The 20483-nt window shown below is 38.9% G+C and overlaps 1 protein-coding gene across 5 annotated transcripts in view; it reads left to right on the plus strand.

Moving 5' to 3' along the window:
* GABRG3 (gamma-aminobutyric acid type A receptor subunit gamma3) overlaps positions 1 to 17054 on the plus strand; it is a 524307-nt gene extending 507253 nt beyond the window's left edge. For 4 of the 5 annotated variants that reach the window (XM_038386893.2, XM_038386894.2, XM_038386898.2 and 1 more), the window contains 3 exons: positions 5121 to 5317; positions 8523 to 8552; positions 10994 to 17054. In XM_038386893.2, coding sequence (XP_038242821.1) covers positions 5121 to 5317; positions 8523 to 8552; positions 10994 to 11272 — 506 coding nt within the window. In that variant the 3' untranslated portion in view covers positions 11273 to 17054. Of the gene's footprint in view, positions 1 to 5120; positions 5318 to 7817; positions 8476 to 8522; positions 8553 to 10993 lie in introns of those variants that run through there. The other variant, XM_043492577.1, reaches the window with a different exon arrangement.
* The last annotated feature ends 3429 nt before the right edge of the window (positions 17055 to 20483 follow it).

Consider the following 20483-nt stretch of genomic DNA (forward strand, 5'->3'; position numbering starts at 1 on the left):
TCTGAGTTGTATGAAATAAAGACTTTACCCCCCTTCTGCACAGTTATCAGTAATAAGCTACTTATATACTAAAATAATGAAATAAGGGATATTTGGTTCTGAGAGGACAATAGAACTGTAGTAATAATCCCTATTATGGCACATACACAAACACTAGCACCTGAATATGAAGATCTCAAAGTGTTGGCGGTTTATTTTTTTTTGGAAAGATGGGTATCATTTTCCCTGCTTTGCAAACCAACGAATGAGGAACAGAGAGATGAAGTTACCCTCAGATCACACTGAGTCGGTGTCAGAGATGGGCAGATAATGCACAAGTCCTGACTTCCAGTTATGTGTTCTAACCACTAGACTATGCTCCCTCCTTTTGTAAATGCCTCCATTTACAGAGCTGGAATTGCTTTCTAGTATTTCTACTTCTCATTAACTATGAAAATTACCTTCTTCCAAAGCTACCAATCTAGATATGTTGGCAGGCATCTGAAGAGAAGAAAAATTATACTGGGTAAACTATGGGGGTGTTTTTCTTGAAATTCAGAGGGTTTAATTTAACTGAAGTTTTCAGCAAACTGCCTTCTTTATATATATATATATATATATATATATATATATATATATATATGTGGTATGTTAGCACATACCCATTATCTGATATTATTATGGTTATGTTACCATATAGCATCTGAAATTGCAAGTGTCAAAAAGACAGCAGTCGTCAAGCCCGACGATGGCACTTAAGAAAAACTCACATCACTTTCCTTTCAATTCCATCCTTCAGTCACTTACATTTTGAAAATGAAGTTAGTGCTTATGAAAGGTGCTGAGATTGGAAGACGGAGAAAATGAAATCCTTATCCACAAACTAGCTACAGCTTGGGCATCAGTAGTATGTCCTCATGCTGCCCCCTCAACATGCCATTACTCCTGCCTGGCAGAAGGTACCCTTAGATGTCAGAGGGTAATCTGACTATGTAATACAGGAGTCCTCTAAGACTGCCAGATTCAGACCACTGATTTTCTTTGCATAGTGAAGTCCTGTAAGCAGCTATCAGATGGTAAAATATTAATATAAGTATTGATCATGATTCAGTCATACCAGTGACCTAAAGGTAAAACATTTTTCACCCATTATGAATCCCCTGAGATATCTTAGTTTGCTGGAAAGTTTTATTTGATTTATAAAATAGTAAATTTAGTATTGATGTCATTGACAGCAAATAAATTTTAACACACACACTTCTCTGAGGGCATTAACGCCAGTTGTGACATGAAGCTGTTGAAATGAGATCAGGATGACTCTGATAGTAAATTCAGATCTTTGGTAGGTTTTATAAGTCTGCTGAAATATGACAGACAGTTTTGGAGCATTGCAAATTTTAGAACAGGGTGGAAGGAAGGATAAGAGATCTATCACAGGGCCTCATGGACATCATCTACCAAAATGATCTCACACAGAACAGCAGTGAGGCGAGGGTAAAGAATCTAGATACTATTTTGGGGAAAAATAGGTGTTGGTTCTTACTGATGTATATGGCATCTAGATATACGCTGTTGATGTATAGTGTTTTATGCCTTTTTTTCCATTCCTGCTTTAAACAGACTTTCATGTTTAAAAACAGTGTTTCTATAGCTTATACACAATTAAAGACTGGACTAAATGTGTATTACTTCAGAAATAGCTCTCAGTGCTTGTTTATTGTATTTGTTCTCAGGGTAGCCCTTCCCACCATACACATCACTCTGGTTACACTCTATTTTTAGTGTGATAGCTCAATCAGAGCTCTCTCAGGTATGTCTCTGAAAGCTGGAATTAGACCTACCAGCTCCAGTGCAGACATACCCTAAGCAATGGCATCTTAATTGCATAAAGTCTGAATATTTGAACTCTGTGAAGGTGGAGATGAAATCCAGCCCCAAGCCAGGGTGAAAAGATGTGACACACTTTCCCCTGTGGCTGCCCTTTCAAGTGCCACTGCATCGGCAACTCTGACCCAGCTCCTGCCCATTCCTACTGTGGTCTTCTATCTAACTAAGTTCTGATCCTAGCACCCATCAGTATGGTATCCAAGTGTGATACTGCATGGAGTTGCAACATCTATCTTTGGGGTCCATAGTTTTAAATGAATGGTTTATGTATGATTGTGTTCGACTCCATGGGGGAGGGGTACCATGACTCCTCCAGAAACTAAAAACAGTGAGCAGTAATTAAGGCAAATCAGCCAGCTTATAAACCTCCCTCCCAGAGAAGTCCCCCTTCCGGGGGGAGGGAGGGCGAGGGCTCACATATACTGGTTCAAACTGGATTCTCCAGAGAACAACAGTCAAAGGAAGGACTTTTGGATAAATATCCTGAGTTTAAACTGACTCCGAGACTTCTTTCTGTTCCAGCAAATGGACAGGAATTCCTGTCCAAGGGTGGAGTGGGGGCATTCCTTGCAGAAGGGGTGGAAGTACTTGACCTACTAGAGTCCCATAAGACTGATGGGTGACCTCTGGGAAGCTTTCATCATGCATATAGAAAAGTTTATTGTTTTTATATGTTTTTTCTGTAATGCTTTTACCTTAAGAATAAATGTGCTCGCTTAGAAGAAGTTGTGGTAATTTGTATCTGCTGGCAATACACTAGTCATAGCCTGTTGAGAGAAAGCAAAGGCAGACTTGCTTGCTAGAGATTTTGCAGTATAGTTCAGGGAGCAGTGCAGCCTTAAAATATGGTGTCAGGAGGAAATGAGAAACAAGTCTCCGCCCTGGAGAGGTAATGTCTGGGAGCCCTTGAGAGACCATGGACAGGGAATACAGGTGCCCTGAAACTATGACAAAGTACCCTCCAAGACTAAGAACAAAAATCTCTGTCTTCTTTTTCAGGAAGTGTAGTTTAGGGGTTTGGTTTTTTAATATAAAATAAAAGATTGAGTGAGCAGTGGGAGTATAAAAGTGTTGCCAGAACGCTCAGTCAAAGAGATGCGTTTTGCATGGAGGCTGTGATTGTGGCCAGGTTCTTAGTAACTTTCCGTTCATTTAGATGAGGAGTTCCATTGTCTGGGTGAAGCTCCCATGGTCCCAAATTGCCCCTTTTGTCTGTAATTTCATTGTGCCTGTAGAACATACTGATCATTGGAGGCCATGGTGAGAGAGAGAGAGAGAGTCTCCCTGTTAGCGAAGAACAACTCTGTGAATCAAGACAGAGACTATGAACTGGCTGTGGGTTCATGGGGGAATCAGTGCAAAGCTCTGCTATGATGTGTTGCTGAGCAGGGATGTGGTTGTGTTGTGAAGGAGCAAAAGCCTTTTCAGGATATTGGACTTCCTACCTTGATACAGAGAATCATAGTAGTTGATCGTGGAGTTACGGGTGCATAGATTACTGGGGCCACATCTGTCTCTGATAGGATCAGGCATGACATTCTAGAAGTGGAATTTTTTGCCTCCATGATTATTTGGGTATCTAGGTATCTCCAAGGCCTGAGAGCCATTGCCTTCAGTGGCTCTTATAGAAGAGAAAAATTATTCATAGCACTCCCTTCTTTCCATCAGCATCACCTCAGGCTTGTCTGGTTCAGCTTCAGCAAAATGCTCTTTATCCTGATGCTGATGTCAGAGGCACATTTTAGACCCCTGACAGATAACATTATTTACCCTTTGACATAAATGAGATGTAGAGCTGCATGGTGTAAACATTCTGCTAGCATTTCAGCTTCTAGCTCTCCCCGTGGTTTTATAGCTATTAAATATGATGTGGGAGAGGACTGGATCCTTGTGAATCACTTTAGTCCATAACAAACACTACAAATCAAGTGCCGACAGTTTTTTATGAAGAAAAGAGTAAAGTTTGGTAAACGTAATCCATAGACATTGCTATATCGGTATCAAAAATAGTGCTATATGTGGGCAGTAATTTTACTGTGAAGCATAGTTTTTGTCACCCCACTGATATTTCAAACGCTGCATGCTGCTGCAAAACATTCTTCTTCTTTTTGTTGTTAACATTGTTTATATGTATACTGTTTTAAAGTATGTCTTTTGGGGTGTATTTCAAAGGGTGCTTTAAATTCTTCCAAGCCATCCAGGAGTTCTTTTTTTTAATTTTTCTGTAAAAGCCTTGAGATTCCCCAACAAAAGCATTGCCAGTACTAGTCCAAAAATCGAAACATTGTCTTTATTTCTCAGGCAGAGTGACTTCCAGATTTGAACAATGCACACAAAGAGGTTTCACTTCCAGTACACACCAGATTGTGTGGTTTCAACATATTTTACATCAAGATAATTCATATTAGATTAAATATTAGTCTGTCCATCCAAGATACTATATTTGAAAGAATGGATTCTAAACTGTCCACTTTCTTCAAATTACAGTAGCAGTTCATATAAGCCACAATTTTCATCCGGGCTACATACATGGGGTCAGAGAGAGAATTTTAATGCTTAAGGCCTCAATCCTGTACATTGATAACATCTGGACAGACTGCTGCTGCTGTTGATTGATATTGACCTCAGCTAGTGAGGCTGTGCATGGAAGCAACAGTCGGCAGCAAGCTGCTAATTGCAGGACTCGGGCCTAAATCCTTATTGACAATTACAGCTGGTCAAAAAAAAAATAAAAAAATCAAATTTTCCTTTGACAAACAATGGCTTTTTGACTTTGTGTGTGAAATTTTGTTTTCATCAACATTTTTCAGTTTTTAATTGAAAAATCCAAACCCCAATTTTTCCAGGTTTATGTATTCCCCCACTTTTCTGTCTCCCTTCACCCCGCACCTGCCACTGAAACAGAAGAAAGAAAAGGGGAAAGGCAGGAATAGGGAGGGGCACTGAAAAAAGAAAAATGTAGCAATTTCAGGAGAGGGGTATTAAAAATACCAAAGGCAAATGTTTCATTGGTTTTGAAATGTTTTGTGCAAAATATTTACCATTTGTCTACCTGCTCTACTGAGGATTTAATTTTTCACTCAATGTTTTATGTTAACCACTATTCAGTGATTCATTGATATCATATGGGAATGATCAGTTTCCTGTAACTGCTTCGTTGGTTGTTAGTCCCCTATCTTGTGTGTGTTTCCAAAGTTTCCGCTTTGCTATTAAGAAACGATATGTATACATTTAAATGCAATTTCTGTGTGCAGGTATTACCACTGTATTGACCATGACAACATTGAGTACCATTGCAAGAAAATCTTTACCCCGTGTCTCCTACGTCACTGCCATGGATCTGTTTGTGACTGTATGCTTTTTATTTGTCTTTGCTGCTCTGATGGAGTATGCAACCCTCAACTACTACTCAAGCTGCAGGAAGCCAAACTGTACCAAGAAGAAAAAGTCGGTAAGATGTGGTCACCTAAGATTACTAATGAAGGGCATAGAGCATAATACAGAGAGGGAATCTTTCACACAGCCAGTCATGGCAATGGTCCATCCATATGCTTTTGCAAAGTAACACCCCACTCCACCTTGCCCAGACCCTCCCCAATTCTTGATCAATTCCAGCAAGCAGGTGGAAAGTAGTTCCTGTAGACATCAAGCATGCTGCTGCCAAATGCAATACCTTCCACAACAGCAGTCCTTCCTTCTATTCTTTTCCCTGCCTTTCAGCTGTGCAGGTGAGTAGAAAGGAAAGTGGCTCCCCCACTGAAAAAAATCTAGATACTTAAGCTACAGATTCCTTGCCCAGCCCCAGTTGCAAGGATTTTTCAATAAGGCCTTAAGGAGTGAAAGTGGGGGAAGAGGGAGACAGCTCCCTGAGCTGAGGGAATGAGGAATTGAGGGGGTGCAGCAGAGGTGTATACAACTAGAAGGTGAGGGATGAATGTGGGGGTTGGGACACATCACAGGAAGAGCGGAGAATGACAAGTTTCAGTAGGGATGAAGGGTGGGTGAGTTTATATATATGGGAGTGCAGAAAGTGAAGAGTGGGGCTTCAGAAAATGAATAGGATATGTGTATGAATGTACAGAGGGTGGAGAGAGTGAAAGGTGGATGTGTACCTGGGTGGGGGTGTGACAGAGAGAGTAAGTGGTGGGTGTGAAGAGTGTGAGCATCAGTGCTGCATGGAGATGGTGCTGAAGTTAACATGAGTGGAGGCAGAAGTGATATCCTGTGTATGAATTGCTGAATCTATTAACAAACAAATTTATCATGCACTTTTAATTGCATCACCTGCCCCTCAAAATAATTCTTTTATTAAAAAAAAATTTGTTCAATATCTTCATAAATGATCTGGAGGATGGTGTGGATTGCACTCTCAGCAAATTTGCGGATGATACTAAACTGGGAGGAGTGGTAGATACGCTGGAGGGGAGGGATAGGATACAGAAGGACCTAGACAAATTGGAGGATTGGGCCAAAAGAAATCTAATGAGGTTCAATAAGGATAAGTGCAGGGTCCTGCACTTAGGATGGAAGAATCCAATGCACCGCTACAGACTAGGGACCGAATGGCTCGGCAGCAGTTCTGCGGAAAAGGACCTAGGGGTGACAGTGGACGAGAAGCTGGATATGAGTCAGCAGTGTGCCCTTGTTGCCAAGAAGGCCAATGGCATTTTGGGATGTATAAGTAGGGGCATAGCGAGCAGATCGAGGGACGTGATCGTTCCCCTCTATTCGACACTGGTGAGGCCTCATCTGGAGTACTGTGTCCAGTTTTGGGCCCCACACTACAGGAAGGATGTGGATAAATTGGAAAGAGTACAACGAAGGGCAACGAAAATGATTAGGGGTCTAGAGCACATGACTTATGAGGAGAGGCTGAGGGAGCTGGGATTGTTTAGTCTGCAGAAGAGAAGAATGAGGGGGGATTTGATAGCTGCTTTCAACTACCTGAAAGGGGGTTTCAAAGAGGATGGCTCTAGACTGTTCTCAATGGTAGCAGATGACAGAACGAGGAGTAATGGTCTCAAGTTGCAATGGAGGAGGTTTAGATTGGATATTAGGAAAAACTTTTTCACTAAGAGGGTGGTGAAACACTGGAATGCGTTACCTAGGGAGGTGGTAGAATCTCCTTCCTTAGAGGTTTTTAAGGTCAGGCTTGACAAAGCCCTGGCTGGGATGATTTAACTGGGACTTGGTCCTGCTTTGAGCAGGGGGTTGGACTAGATGACCTTCTGGGGTCCCTTCCAACCCTGATATTCTATGATTCTATGATTCTATGAAAATAAATTATCTCCCCAGGATTTATTTAACCCCAATCTACCACCAAAATGATTCCTTCTTCCTCTTCTGTCTCCCCAGTCTGAAATTCCCACCAAGAAATTATACCTGTACATGGCACAGGTCAGACAAAGTTCAGTCCTGCATCTTTAACAGCTTTTACATATACATAAACCCACCAGCTATTAAGTCTGTTATCTGATGGCTCTTCATCTCTAGAAACATTAGCTTTATACTAGTCAGAAGCATTGTTTCCCAGGTCCCTACCACTCCAATGGGAACCCACACTTGTTCCTAACTCTATAAGCAAATGATATAGTAAACTTTAAAACGGTCATTTTTAGGTTTAGAAAACAGCTTTAGGTCATTTTTAGAGTGTTGTTTCCCTCTGAGTGCAGTACAATTGGACTCATGGCAGCAAAGGCACCTGCCAGAGGGTCATAAAAGTAGTCCCCTCCAAAAACTCTAAAATAAACTGTTCTTAAATATTTTCCCAGGAGAACGTTGTTGTTCACTTTATGAGACATTACAGTGGAGTGAAGTGCAAATTCAGAAGGCAAGAGATCAAAGAGAGAACTAGTGAAGAGGAAACTGAGGGAGTAGAAGTAGCTCACTCACTCAAAATGTTTAATGGAAAATAGGAGTCAAAGAGGTTGAGGGAAGTTTTGTTTTTTCAGGCTGGAGAAACGAAACGTTCATTTGAAATCAAAGAGATGAAACATGAGAGAAGAGAGGTTGAGAAGAAGGGGATTAAAGAGAGCTCAAGGGAAAAGAGGAAGAAGGAAGGAGAAGACAAGATTCAGGAAATAAGTCATGAAGTGGAAAGAGAATGAAAGAAAGGAATAATGGGGGAAAGATGAGTACAAGCTAGAATAATAGATAGCCAAGAGCCAATTCAGTGAAAATTCCATTAAACTTCTAAAACAGTCCTTATAAATGTATGTTGTATATGAAAGGCAACATGAGAAGGGTGCTACTGAACGGAATTCTATAGCGTGCTAGAAGTGAGCTGGCTTTGAGAAAATGGAAAAGATAATGGTGTCGAAAGGCTGAATGCAGAAAATATGGCAGTTATTAGGAGGACACGTTTAAGGGGTATATGTCAAGATGAGGAAATAATGCTAACACTAGGGAAGTGTCTTGACTGAAAATATGGCAGTTTGCTAAGTGACATGAGAATGAAGGCTGGCTTTGCTATTATTTACTAAATAAATGAAGTCAATGGGTGAAGAGGAATTCTGGGTGGATGAAAGGTATTAAAGGTTCTGTGGGAGTTTCATGCCTTTGTTGAGGGATATTTTAAGAAACGTTATTAAAACTAGATGAATATAAAGCAGTAAACATTTGTTTTCTTCTGAATGATTCTCTTATTTTTATTTGAGCTACCTGATGTCAGTTTTGGTCACATGATGGTGAGTACACTATTTTATTCAATAGCAACAAATGGATGCATTCACATATTGTTGATATCAGTTTGAAATTATTCATGAAATATGCTGTAATGTAATGTCATGCTTGAGCCTGACTGTGAATGCTCTTCTTCTTTTTTGGTAAAAGGTCAGCTTATTTTCTGGCTTTGGGAGAGGAACATAAATGCTTCAGGCTATAAGCTCTTTCCAAACAATCTAGGATGGCCAAATGTGCCATCTCTTGCTGCCCTATTCTTACCCATGCAACTTTGCATGTCTGCTTTATAAAGTAATATATGGAAACTGTGAATACAAATTATATCATGAAGTTAAACTAACAAAAATGAAGAACTATCATGGGACATATCCTAATAACTATCAAACTGTTAATAGAGTTTGCATTCAAATTTTCCCCTTTTTTTTTGTTTTTGTTTTTGTTCTTTTTTTGGAAAGTTACTCTTCCTCCTAGAGAACTTTGTACATCCTATGTCTGAAATTATTTTCTTCAGCCATTTTTGAATTATTGAGTTTGAATAATTAAGGAGTGCTTGGAGCAAGAGACTGGACCCTAGGTCTCTCACTGGAATAGAGTCATTCTTGCTATTGTGCATGCTTTCACTCTCTCTGTCTGGTCCAACGATGCTAAGTATTTATCCACATTAGAACAGCGTCAGCAGGAGAATTTGTGGAACCCCCCCCATCAGCATATTTCATAGCTCAGTGGTTTGGCATATTCCTGAGAAGAAGGTTCAAATCTGTTCCCCCCCGCCCGGCAGAGGAGGGAATTGAATGTGGGTCTCCAGATGTGTGGTTTAGTCACTGGGCTAAGAGAAGAGTTATAAGGTGGGCATCACCTCTCATCCTTCCTTTGCCGTGTTTTGTGTACAATGAGGTAAACACCTACCTCATTCTCACAAGAAATGACTTAAGTGCCTAAGTTGCCTGATTCCAGGAGAGGGGTTGCTGCTTATGGATCCCTAGCAGAGATAGGTGCCTCCCTATGGGCCTGGACTTAAGCATCTATCACCATGAGAGAGGTAGGGTTTAGAACACACCCCTTTCATCCACATCTCTCATTGGCTAGCTCCGGGAGCTCGCCACCTCATGTGCTGGCATTTGTGGATCACATTGTTAGGTGCATAGCTCTCCCTTTTCATTGTATACGGAGCCTGAGCACTTAACTCAGTCTTCGTGGATCACAGTTTGTTTGTGTTATTTTCTAGGCACCTACAAGCTAGGCGTTGTGATACTGGGTGTTGTAATGTGTAAGTTCCTATGTGGATCCAGGCCAAAGTGATAGTTTGCAAGCTGATAAAGCTGCAGTCAAATGTTATGATAGTGTTTTAGTAGCAAGTATTTAATGCAGAGCTAAAATGGATTTTCTGTGATACTATCCTGTATCATATTATTATTGTTATAGACACTGCTATGCATGGTGATCTGAAGACAACAAGGTCCTATGTCAAGGAGCTTGCATTCTTAATTAGATGGGTTAATATTAAAGATTAATAAATCCAAAGAGGTTATGGGGAGGGAAATAAGAGAGATGAAAGAAAAAGGAAGGAGAAACTGTACAATTTACTTATTTCATGTGTACCTTGGGAATTTTGGCATGTGCTTTTGGGGCCTGATCCAAAGATCAAAAAGGTCAATGAGAGTCTTTCCACTGATTTTATTAGAAGAGTTGAGATTGGCAGAGATTTGATGCTTTGAAAAAAGGAGGTTATTACAGGAGAGGGCTGCATGAAAAGAAAATGGTCTGACAGTGTAGAAGTCAAAGTGTTAAGGAGAAAATGGATAGAAGAAAGATGAGCCCTACCATATAGGCAGAGGTAGAAAGATAGAGCCTTGAAGATTTCTGAGTATTATTATAAAGAGAGTTAAAATATGTTTGCATCCTGTGATGTTAATTTGAAAGTCTGTGCTTTCTTTTTAGTCACTCTCACTTTTTTCATTTTTTGTGATTATTCTCACTCATGCTAAGCTTAGGTGGCATTAATGTAGCTTTATTTGCTGATAGGGATGAGATTGCTCCATAAAATAACTGATGTGCCCATATGTCTGCTGTAATTATAGTTTTGACACCATTCTTAATTGTAACTTTAGAAAGAGGTGATTTTGATGATCATGTTGTGATATACTGGTAGTGTAAACACACACTTTAAATATGAAAATTGGGTACCTAATGGATAATATGCCTTGAAAAATCTGTGGAGAATACACACCCAGAATTAATTTAACTGATGACTATATATCAAAATTACTCTATGGAAACCTATTTGCAAAGTAAGTGACATTGATCCTAAATCCAAAAGTGTCAGTTGCACATGCTCAATAAATCTCTAGAATCTATGGGCTTGTTCCTCAGCTGTTTACAGATTGCTATGTCCACAGTCCAAGACATCTTTTCAAATGTTTTCTCTTTTTTTCCCCCTTCTCCCCAGAACTATTCTGTACTTGATATAAGACCACCACCTACAGTCATCACATTGAACAATGCCATGTACTGGCAAGAATTTGAAGACACTTGTGTCTATGAGTGTCTGGATGGAAAAGACTGCCAGAGCTTTTTCTGCTGTTATGAAGAATGTAAATCTGGCTCATGGAGGAGAGGACGGATTCACATAGACATCTTAGAACTGGACTCCTATTCCAGGGTCTTTTTTCCAACATCGTTCCTGCTGTTTAACCTTGTCTACTGGGTTGGATACCTCTATCTTTAAGTGTTGCCGGTAGTGGTGAAGACTACAGTGTTTTCACACTTCTTGGGATAGTGAACATGAAAAAGTGAAGGAGGACATGGTTGGTTTCATCTCAAATTATAGAGGCCATCTTACCTTTTATCATCACCAAAATCAGTGAAGGATTTTAATATGTAGTTGCCTGAAAAAGAAAACCTTGAAGAATTCTCCTGACTGCTATTCATTTTAAATACAAGATTCTTACTAAATTCAACTAAATTTATAGTGTAAGCAATGTTTATTAATAATTCTAATATAATTGAACCTTTACTGTTCTCCCGTGGCATTGAAAGCTAGACAGCATTCAAGCAAGAAACAGAGGTCAAACATTTGATATGGGTTCTTCATTCTTATGTCTCTTTCAAAGTTTCCCCCACTCCCTGGGGCTCACTGGTGCTGGTTAGCCATGATGCAACTAGAGATGTCTAAGTCCAGACCAACCCAAGCCACCTTCTTTTATTGAGACCTGTTGCTGGGAGATCTTGTCTTAGTTGTCTCTTTGCATGGGAGAAATTACTATAAAATAAAGACAGTTTCTCCAGTCCCATCAAACCATGTAAGGTCTCTTCTGCTGCAAAGCTATGGGATTTATAAGCTTAGCCCCCTTCCTGCACACGTTAATTTTAATTTGAGGCAAAAAAGCTGATTTACAAGAATGCTCAGAGTTTGATAATGTCAAAGACCTTGCCTATATCTGAAGTAGCTGCAAGTATTACTTTTAGAGCATTTCAGAGCTTTTTTTAAAAAAATAACTGATCAAACATAGCAGGATGGTACGTGATTTCTGGAATAGTTTACTTGCAACTGGACAAGACTTCTGCTTGTTTGTGATATTGTAGCAGACTATAGTTGATAGGACATATGTAAGATTCACTACTTAATAGCACTAGGGGTATGTGATTTTCTGCAGATTACAATTTAATGCAAAGTTCACCCATGCATTTTTCTTCCCCTCCTTTCCCCCTTTAAGTGTTTTCATAGAGTGGAGAAAAAAATAAAAGTATTCTGTTGCTATAGAGCTAAATCTTGAAGTCCTTAATTACAGAAGATTCCCACTGAAGTCAATGGGAGTCTTGTCTGACTTAAGGACTGAAAAATTTTGACCTATATAGTTCAGTATAGGAGTTTGCGTGTGTCAACATTGGATTTAAATCAAAACAGATATTGGATACAGAAAAGACTAGGGGATTTTTTTTTAACAACCAAATAGATTTTAACTTGGAAAACCATTTTGTATTTTTGGAACATGTTTCACAAATTAAATTATTGAGAATTGTCCATTTTGCAACATTTTAAATATTTCTACAGTGTTAAGAAACTCTTACTTTTTCAGCAAACCCTTGGTAAATATTACTAAGCCAACGGAACTCACATTCTCTACCAAAACCAAATAGCAATGCGTTTTCAGTGCTCTTTGGTTGAAAAATAGCCACATAAAGTAATGAGTGTATTAGACTGTTAGATTAAAATGTGAGTCTCGCCCATATGTATTTGAAAATAATGTACAGTACATATAATTCCTGTCCTCAAATGGAAACAAAGGTAAAATCCCAGAAACATACATTGTAATACCATGGTAACTACAAGGAACAGTAATTTAGTCATGTTCTTCGAAACACCAATGAATCTCAGTGCTGCTTCTCTCTGTTTTCAGAGTGTTTTTAATTAAACAAATAGCTCACAAGGTACCTAAAAGTAGCTTTTCAAAATATTATTTCTGGTATCATAAAAATACAGCCAAGTCAAATGATAACAGAAAAAGGAAGCTGGATCTAGAAAAACTCTTGCATGTTTGGTTCCTGTGAAGCAGAAGTACTGAACAAGAATTCCTCTCCTTTGGAGAGAAAACAAAATATTTTTAGCCAGATCAGGACCTCATTTTAGTGAAGTCTATCCTACCCATCTTCTGCAATAAACTAAAACAAATACTCATCTGACCCAAAATATCAACACATATTTGTAATGATACCACATTTCCTTTGTAGCTCACTATTACTCTGTAAACCTTCTGTGTGTTTATGTTTAATTGTGGGTTCCCTGCATTGGGTCGGAGTTGTTGTCTAAGCAATATGGGTGGTAGACTTACGAAGCAAGGTAAAGCTAAATATTCAGGACTAAAAACAAGTGAGTTGATGCTCTGATAAGAACCACCCATTATAAACCTAAATAAGAGAACAGATCCATTTATCTTCTTGGGCGCTGATCCTGGAAACCCTCTGCACACAGAACACCAATTGGCTTCAGTGGGAGTGTTCTAGACAAAGAGGGCTGCTTGCATCATTAGACCTTTGATTGATAAAGTGTTGTTTATTAAGTAATTATGTATGTAGATGAGCTCCCTTAGAGTGTCTGTGGAAATGGAATATTCCATTTTTAGACTATGTGCAGGTTGTGTGGTTGAGCTTCTACTCATTATCTCAATAATACTTAGTCCTGCCTTGAGTGCAGGGGACTGAACTAGAAGACCTCTCGAGGTCCCTTCCTGTCCCATGCTTCTATGATTACTCTGCAACTCAGCAAAAAAGCACACAGTACCCTCAGGTTCTTCCTTGGAAGATGAATTCTACTAGAAGTCTGATTATATTACCTCTGTTTTATGAGTATTGACACAAACAGACGTTGAGAACATTAAAAACCCTGCTCTTCCCCATCCTGTGCAACAGCAAAGCACCAAACCAAAACTCAGCCTCTGTATAACTAAAGGTGCACGTCTGTTCCTGTTCTTGAACAAGTGCAAACCCCACCCCACATATGTACCCACACACCCATCTCTCTCCCAGTTCAGTGTGACTGTGGCAAAATAACCCCTGCTACAATTTTATGTTTATCTTCCTTAGCCTCATAGAACTTCAATTTCACATCAACAGCTCCAGTACTGATGAACTGAGACAAGTCATAATTTCAATGTACACTGATATAATATACACAATATACACCTTCACTTGCTACTGCTCTTATCTATTGACAGCTGTGTGAAATATGTTCCTCTTTAACTGGGCTATGCTGCTGTCTCTAATTTTGGTCATTTGAGCTTCAGTGCAGTAAACTGTAGATAAGGTAGGCAGCTGTGAGACACTAGGTTCTGGAGTGTGTTTTTATAGCCATTGCCCTAGAACTGTTGCTAGCTTCCATGGCTTACTCTGTCTGCTTCAGTGCTTAATATTCTGGTGGCAGTTAAGCCACTGTTGGACTGCGGCAAGGTCGGTCTACTGGGCTCGGCATAATTCAAAATACAATTATTTGCATCATCTCTTTGTCCTACCTACCATATCCCCAGAGAAAATGGTACTGCATATGAAATCTGTGTGCTAAATCCTTTTGTTGTACTAAGGAATTTCCATACCCATGTTAAGTGATATGAAAATGATATATCACCCATGGTTTGTTTGGCTCCTTTTTGAGCAAAAAGGTAGCTCAACACTTTTCTGGGGTGTCACAACCCAAATTTAACAATCTACTTTATAATACTTGAGAACATTCTATCCCTAATAAGCTTTGTTGCAGGCATTAAGACAAAAAGATTTATCCATGTCTTGGTTGTGCAAAAATCTGAAAAGCAAGAGAGTTAATGATATTAATTCACACTTACCCAGTTTCAGTCTTAGTGATAACATTTATGATACCGTACTGAATAAAAAGGTTTTAAATATGACTGGCCAGTAAAAGCAATTCAGATACATTTCTATGGAAAAATCAATAGACAACCTTTATTGTTTTAACTTGATATAGCTGTTTGAAATAACAGCCAAGGTCCCTAGTCCTTTTGCTTCATTACCCAGTGAGATAATACATTTAACACACCAAGAAGAAGAATGTGCAAAAATAAAACCTTTCATTTACTGTAGATTTACTTCAATTGGGAGTTGAGAAGTGTTTTATTGCATTAAGGAGAGCGCTTCTAGTGCACTTGGAATTTTATAAAAACACTGAGCTTAATACAGAAGCTATCACTTCTCAGTTATTCCGACCTTGAATCCTAATGTACAGCAAGCTCCTTGGTTTTGGTTTCCTCTAAAAAAGAGATAAGTTCTATACATTCATCCAGACAAGTTTATTTTACCCTAGGAGCAGTAGTGTGCAGCTAATGCCTTTGATTACAAAACTACACTAATGCATCAATATAAATATGGCATACATTAAAGGGTTCCCCCAACAACTAGCATTACAGAAATATTTTTCTTCTGCCAACAAAGTTTGCCTGGGGTCTGCTGGACAATCCTGTCTTAGTAAGAAAAGGCTTCAGGATTCATAATGTTATATTACTTTCAGAAATGGTGCAAGCACAAAATCAGTTATTTTTCATTTAATTTATTGCTTATGGCAAAGTCTACATGTCTGTTACAGTGCCTTTTGCGTTTCTTGGTATTTCAAGATATATGGATATCCTTGCAGCTGGGAAGAATGACAATAACATGGCCTTCAGCACTCCATCCATGAGAAATATTCCGTGAGCATTATAGTATATGTTGTGTATTTTATCATGCTTTGACATGTGTCTCGAGCAGTTTTGCTAACTTGTCATCTTTCGTTTTCAAGCATTACACAGATTCTTGAATCTGTAAACAATGTAGAAACTTCAGAAGTGTTTCAACTAATCAAACAACCTCCTTTCTTCATAATTTCAGATTCATTTAGCACTCTTTCCTGCTCTAGAAGGTGCAGTTATGAGATAAGAGCTACACCACCTCAGAACTCATGTTTATCTCAGCACTGCTGACTTCCCAAGTGGCCAGTTCAAATGGGCAGAGGATGAACAATAATTTAGAAATACATTCCCAAATGAGGAAGGGATCTCTTCCCTTTATGGTTTTGTTTGTTTCCTGCAACTATTATTCCACAAAACTCTCCCTTGGGTGTTCTGACAGAGAGGGACAACTGTAAATCACAGTCTGGGTTGCAAAGGCACCCTGCCAATTGAGGCTGCACAAAAGTTATTATGAATTAGCTGTCATGGGTGTGGAATCATGGCAAAGTAGGTCTGGAAGGGACCTTGAAAGGTAATCTAATCCAGCTCCCTGCACTGAGGCAGGACGAAGTATACCTAGACTATACCTGACATATGTTTTTCTAGCCACTTCTTAAAAACCTCCAAAGACAGAGATTCCACAACCTCTCCTAGGTGCTTTTTCCAGTGCCTAACTATCCGTATAGTTGGAAAATTTTCCTAATATCTAACCTAAACCTCCCTAACTCCAGACTACTTCTTGGTGGACATGGCAAACAATTGATCTCCATCGTCTTTATACCACCCCTTAACATATTTGAAGAATTATCAAGTCCCACCTCAAGATTGAACGTGCCCAGTTCTTTTAAACCTGTCCTTATAGCTCAGTTTTCTAAACCTTTTATTGTTTTTGTTGATTTCCTCTGGACTCTCCTAAGTTTGTCCACATCTTTCTGAAAGTGTGAAACCCAGAACTGGACACAGTACTCCAGCTGAGGCCTCACCAGTGCCAAGTACAGTGAGACAATTACCTCCTGTCTTTCATAGATGATATTCCTATTAATACACCCCCGATTGATATTAGACTTTTTCAAAACTGCATCATATTGATGACTCATAGTCAATCTGTGATCCACTATAAACCCCAGATCCTTTTCAGCAGTACTACAAACTCACCACTTATTCCCAATTTTGTACTTATGGCATTTGATTTTTCCTTCCTGAGTGTAGTACTTTGCACTTGTCTTTATTGAATTTCCTCTTGTTGATGTCAGACCAATTCTCCAGTTTGTCAAGGTTGTTTTGAATGCTAATCCTGGCCTCCAAAGTGCTAACAATACTTCCCAGCTTGGTGTCATCCATACATTTTATAAGCATACTCTCCCCTCTAGTATTCAAGTCATTAATGGAAATATTGAATAGTACCAGACCCAAGACAGACCTCTGTGTGACCCCCACTAGATACATCCCACCAGTTTGGTGGTGAACCATTGATAACTACTCTTTGACTATGATCTTTTAACCTGTTTTGCCCCACCTTACAGTAATTACATCTAGACAACATTTCCCTAATTTGCTTATGAGAATGTCATGTGGGACTGTGTCAAAAGCCTTCCTAAAATTAAGATATATCATATCCACTGTTTCCCCACATCCACTAAGCCAAAAACTCTGTCAAAACTCTGGAGCAACTTTCCATGGCTTGCTTCAGCTCACACATTACAGTTCTGCCAGTTTTTATTCTAAAGAAATAAAGAACACAAGAGAAAGAACATGGTAATTGAGCAGCTGTCATTAATTTTATAAATGGCTTGCTGGAAACCATGTTAAATAGCAACGTCAGTCCAAGAACAGTATCTGACATCTGCTATATTCTTAGTTCACGCCTATTCAGATGGACATTTTGACTTACGCTTGCTTATTACAGACAAAGTATCACTAGCCTGGGCCTATATCCACTTGCATACAGGCTGCTAAAGATTTAAAATATTTTTCTCTTTTAAGCGTACCAGTACTTCTGTGGGTAAAAAATGGAGATCATCTTCCAGGACTCAATCAGCATAGCCCTGTTCCCACAGAAGTGCCTGTTCCCACAGAAGTGACCCCTTCTCTTTTTTAACTATTGCCTTCATTTCTTAGACACTCTAGCTTCTTGGTTTTTTTACTCTTGGCGTCTGAAGTGTTTCCTCTCTCACAGAGATGTTTTAACACTGAGATTACATACTCTCTCTTGAGCTACACTAATGTGACAAGTGAAACAACTCCCTCCCCTACACAGTATGTTTGGTGGGAAAAAGCATACTAGTCCACCCCCATCTTTGGCATTGTGCCCAGGGGTTGGCTACCAGTATAGTTATATCATCTGAAAATAATTTAGATTTAACTGTTCTAACTGTGTTTTTAATTACTTTAGAACATGACTACTCCCTAGTATCATTTGCCTTTCAGATCTGGCTACTAACCCCTGACATTTCTCAGCATAGATATCCCAGATCTGAAATTATGTCTTCCCTTCTGCTACTAACTTTATTTTCTTTTTCAACTTTCACTGTGAGCCTCAGTTGGGATGTGTTTTTGTACACAAAGGATATCTGTAATTAGACATGGACATTCATTATAATGTTAAGTGCCTCAGTATTTGACACCCAGGAGTTCTTTAATGATACCTAAACAGTGCATCTTGGTCTTCTAATAATTTGCTTAGCTACAGAGGATGAAAGAAAATGGAGAGCCGATGGCCTTTGTGTTGGTCATTAGTTTGACTTGTGGGCTCTCTCAAGTTTAGACCCAGCCACTAATATAGTCAATTCTTTGTGAAGTATTCTTTTGTCTGGGTAATAACCAGAGACATTTGACAGAGGAGCAACAGCAACAAATTAGGTGAATAACTGGAGGATTTTTTGGTTCATTGACAGTGCCAAAAAATTGGAGAAAAAAATCATTTTGAGTTGAACAAAATGTTTTCGTCTATCAGAAACAAAAAGTTTCATTGAGCTTTTTTAAATGTTTTGTTAAAATTTACATAAAGTTGAAGGAAATTTCAAAACAAAAAGTAATTTTAAGTAGAAAACATCAAAATGTTTAATTTGGAAAAATGCCCAAACTAAATGTTTTGTTTTGAATTTTTAAAAGTTTTCTTTCTTTCTTTTTTTATTTCTTTAGGTAAAGCATTCTGGCAAAATCAACACAAATTCACGAAATTGTTTGGTCATGCCAAATCTGAAGTTTTCACCCAGCTCTAATGGTAGCATGTCACAATAACTCAGGATTAGCTGAAGGACCAAACTAATGTGCAGAGCCTATTACAGGGGAACCTATGGGAGTGACAGGGACCATCTCTCTTTTGTGATTAATCCTTTTCTTTCATTATGTTTAACATTTGTGCCAGTGGACCATCATACAAACTACTAGCCTATGGCAATGGTCTGGAGAGAGGATCTTCCCTGACATATACACTATAGAACACCAAGAAGGAACCAGTAACACTGAAAGCACGCTATTCTGCTGACTGGTTACTGAGCCTGTGCCATGGTTAAAAGCTCTGAGGAGAAGTCTTTTAGGTCTCTGTGACTGAGTTAAAACCATTGGAATCGTGATCATAAAGTCTCTCTCTTTTTCTTTCAATATAATTATAATTATGTTCAATATAATATAATTATAGATATGTTTTACATATCTAAAAATGTATGTAAAACATCAAACACAATTGCAAAAGAATAAGGAAAAATCAGCCTTGCTACCAGAGAGAAAAATCTGCTGCTCTCTTTTTATCTGAATTTGCTGCAGTGTATGAAAACCTTAACCTTTTGAATTTGTCCTATAAAAATACAAAAAAGAGCACGATATATCTCTTAATGATATATTAAAAGAAAATAACAGATGAAGATGCCCTCCACTCAGTGTCCTGATAAAAGCACATTTGGGACCAACTAATGATAAAGCATCTCAAACTGAACATGCTATAGAATTCATGGGACCCTATTGCAGGATTTAAATATTAAATGCCACTGAGTTCAGGGAGCTTTGGTTACTGTGGTGGAAATTAAGAGTGTACATAACATGTCTGATGGGAACTTTCTGCAGGAAAAATCAAATTTCACCATAGCCTCAAGTATACAACACTCCTATTGACTTTAGGGGTAGAGAGCTTGCAGGATCAATCCCTCATTTTCTTATTTACTTGCATTAGAGAGATACGTGGCTTCATTGTTATTCAGTGGACCATGTGATACTAGCCAGACATTACTATCCAACATGTAATGGTCATAGGTCTCTTTAAAAAAAAATAGTCCAACATCAGCAAATGCATTTTTTTTTTTTTAGTTTAGTCAATGCAGTTTGGGAGGTAAGTCAAATCCACACAAACGGTGCCAAAATAGACCTTTCTTACCCAAGAACAAACATAATTTCTTACTGTCCTTACTTTCTAGGTTTTTCTTATGGACGTGTGATTTCTTTGCTAGCAGTGCAGCTTGTGATGTCATAGTGAAATGAAAGTAAACTTCTGTGCCCAATGTGCCTTGGATAATACAGGTAGCACTAGTACAAGTATGTCATTCTAGTCTAAATAGCCACCCTAGGAAACCCCACAGGCCAAACCATCCAGAAAAGCCAAACGTCTCTGTGCTTCATACCCTCAAGTTCTCAAACAACTTTCCCCTAAAGACACACACATTCCACTGTACTTTGTGTTAAGGCATAGGGTTGTGCGTCTAGAACAATATTTATATTTGTATTTTGATTGCAACG

This window comes from Dermochelys coriacea, chromosome 1, assembly GCF_009764565.3.
Source record: "Dermochelys coriacea isolate rDerCor1 chromosome 1, rDerCor1.pri.v4, whole genome shotgun sequence".
NCBI classification, from domain to species: Eukaryota; Metazoa; Chordata; order Testudines; family Dermochelyidae; genus Dermochelys; species Dermochelys coriacea.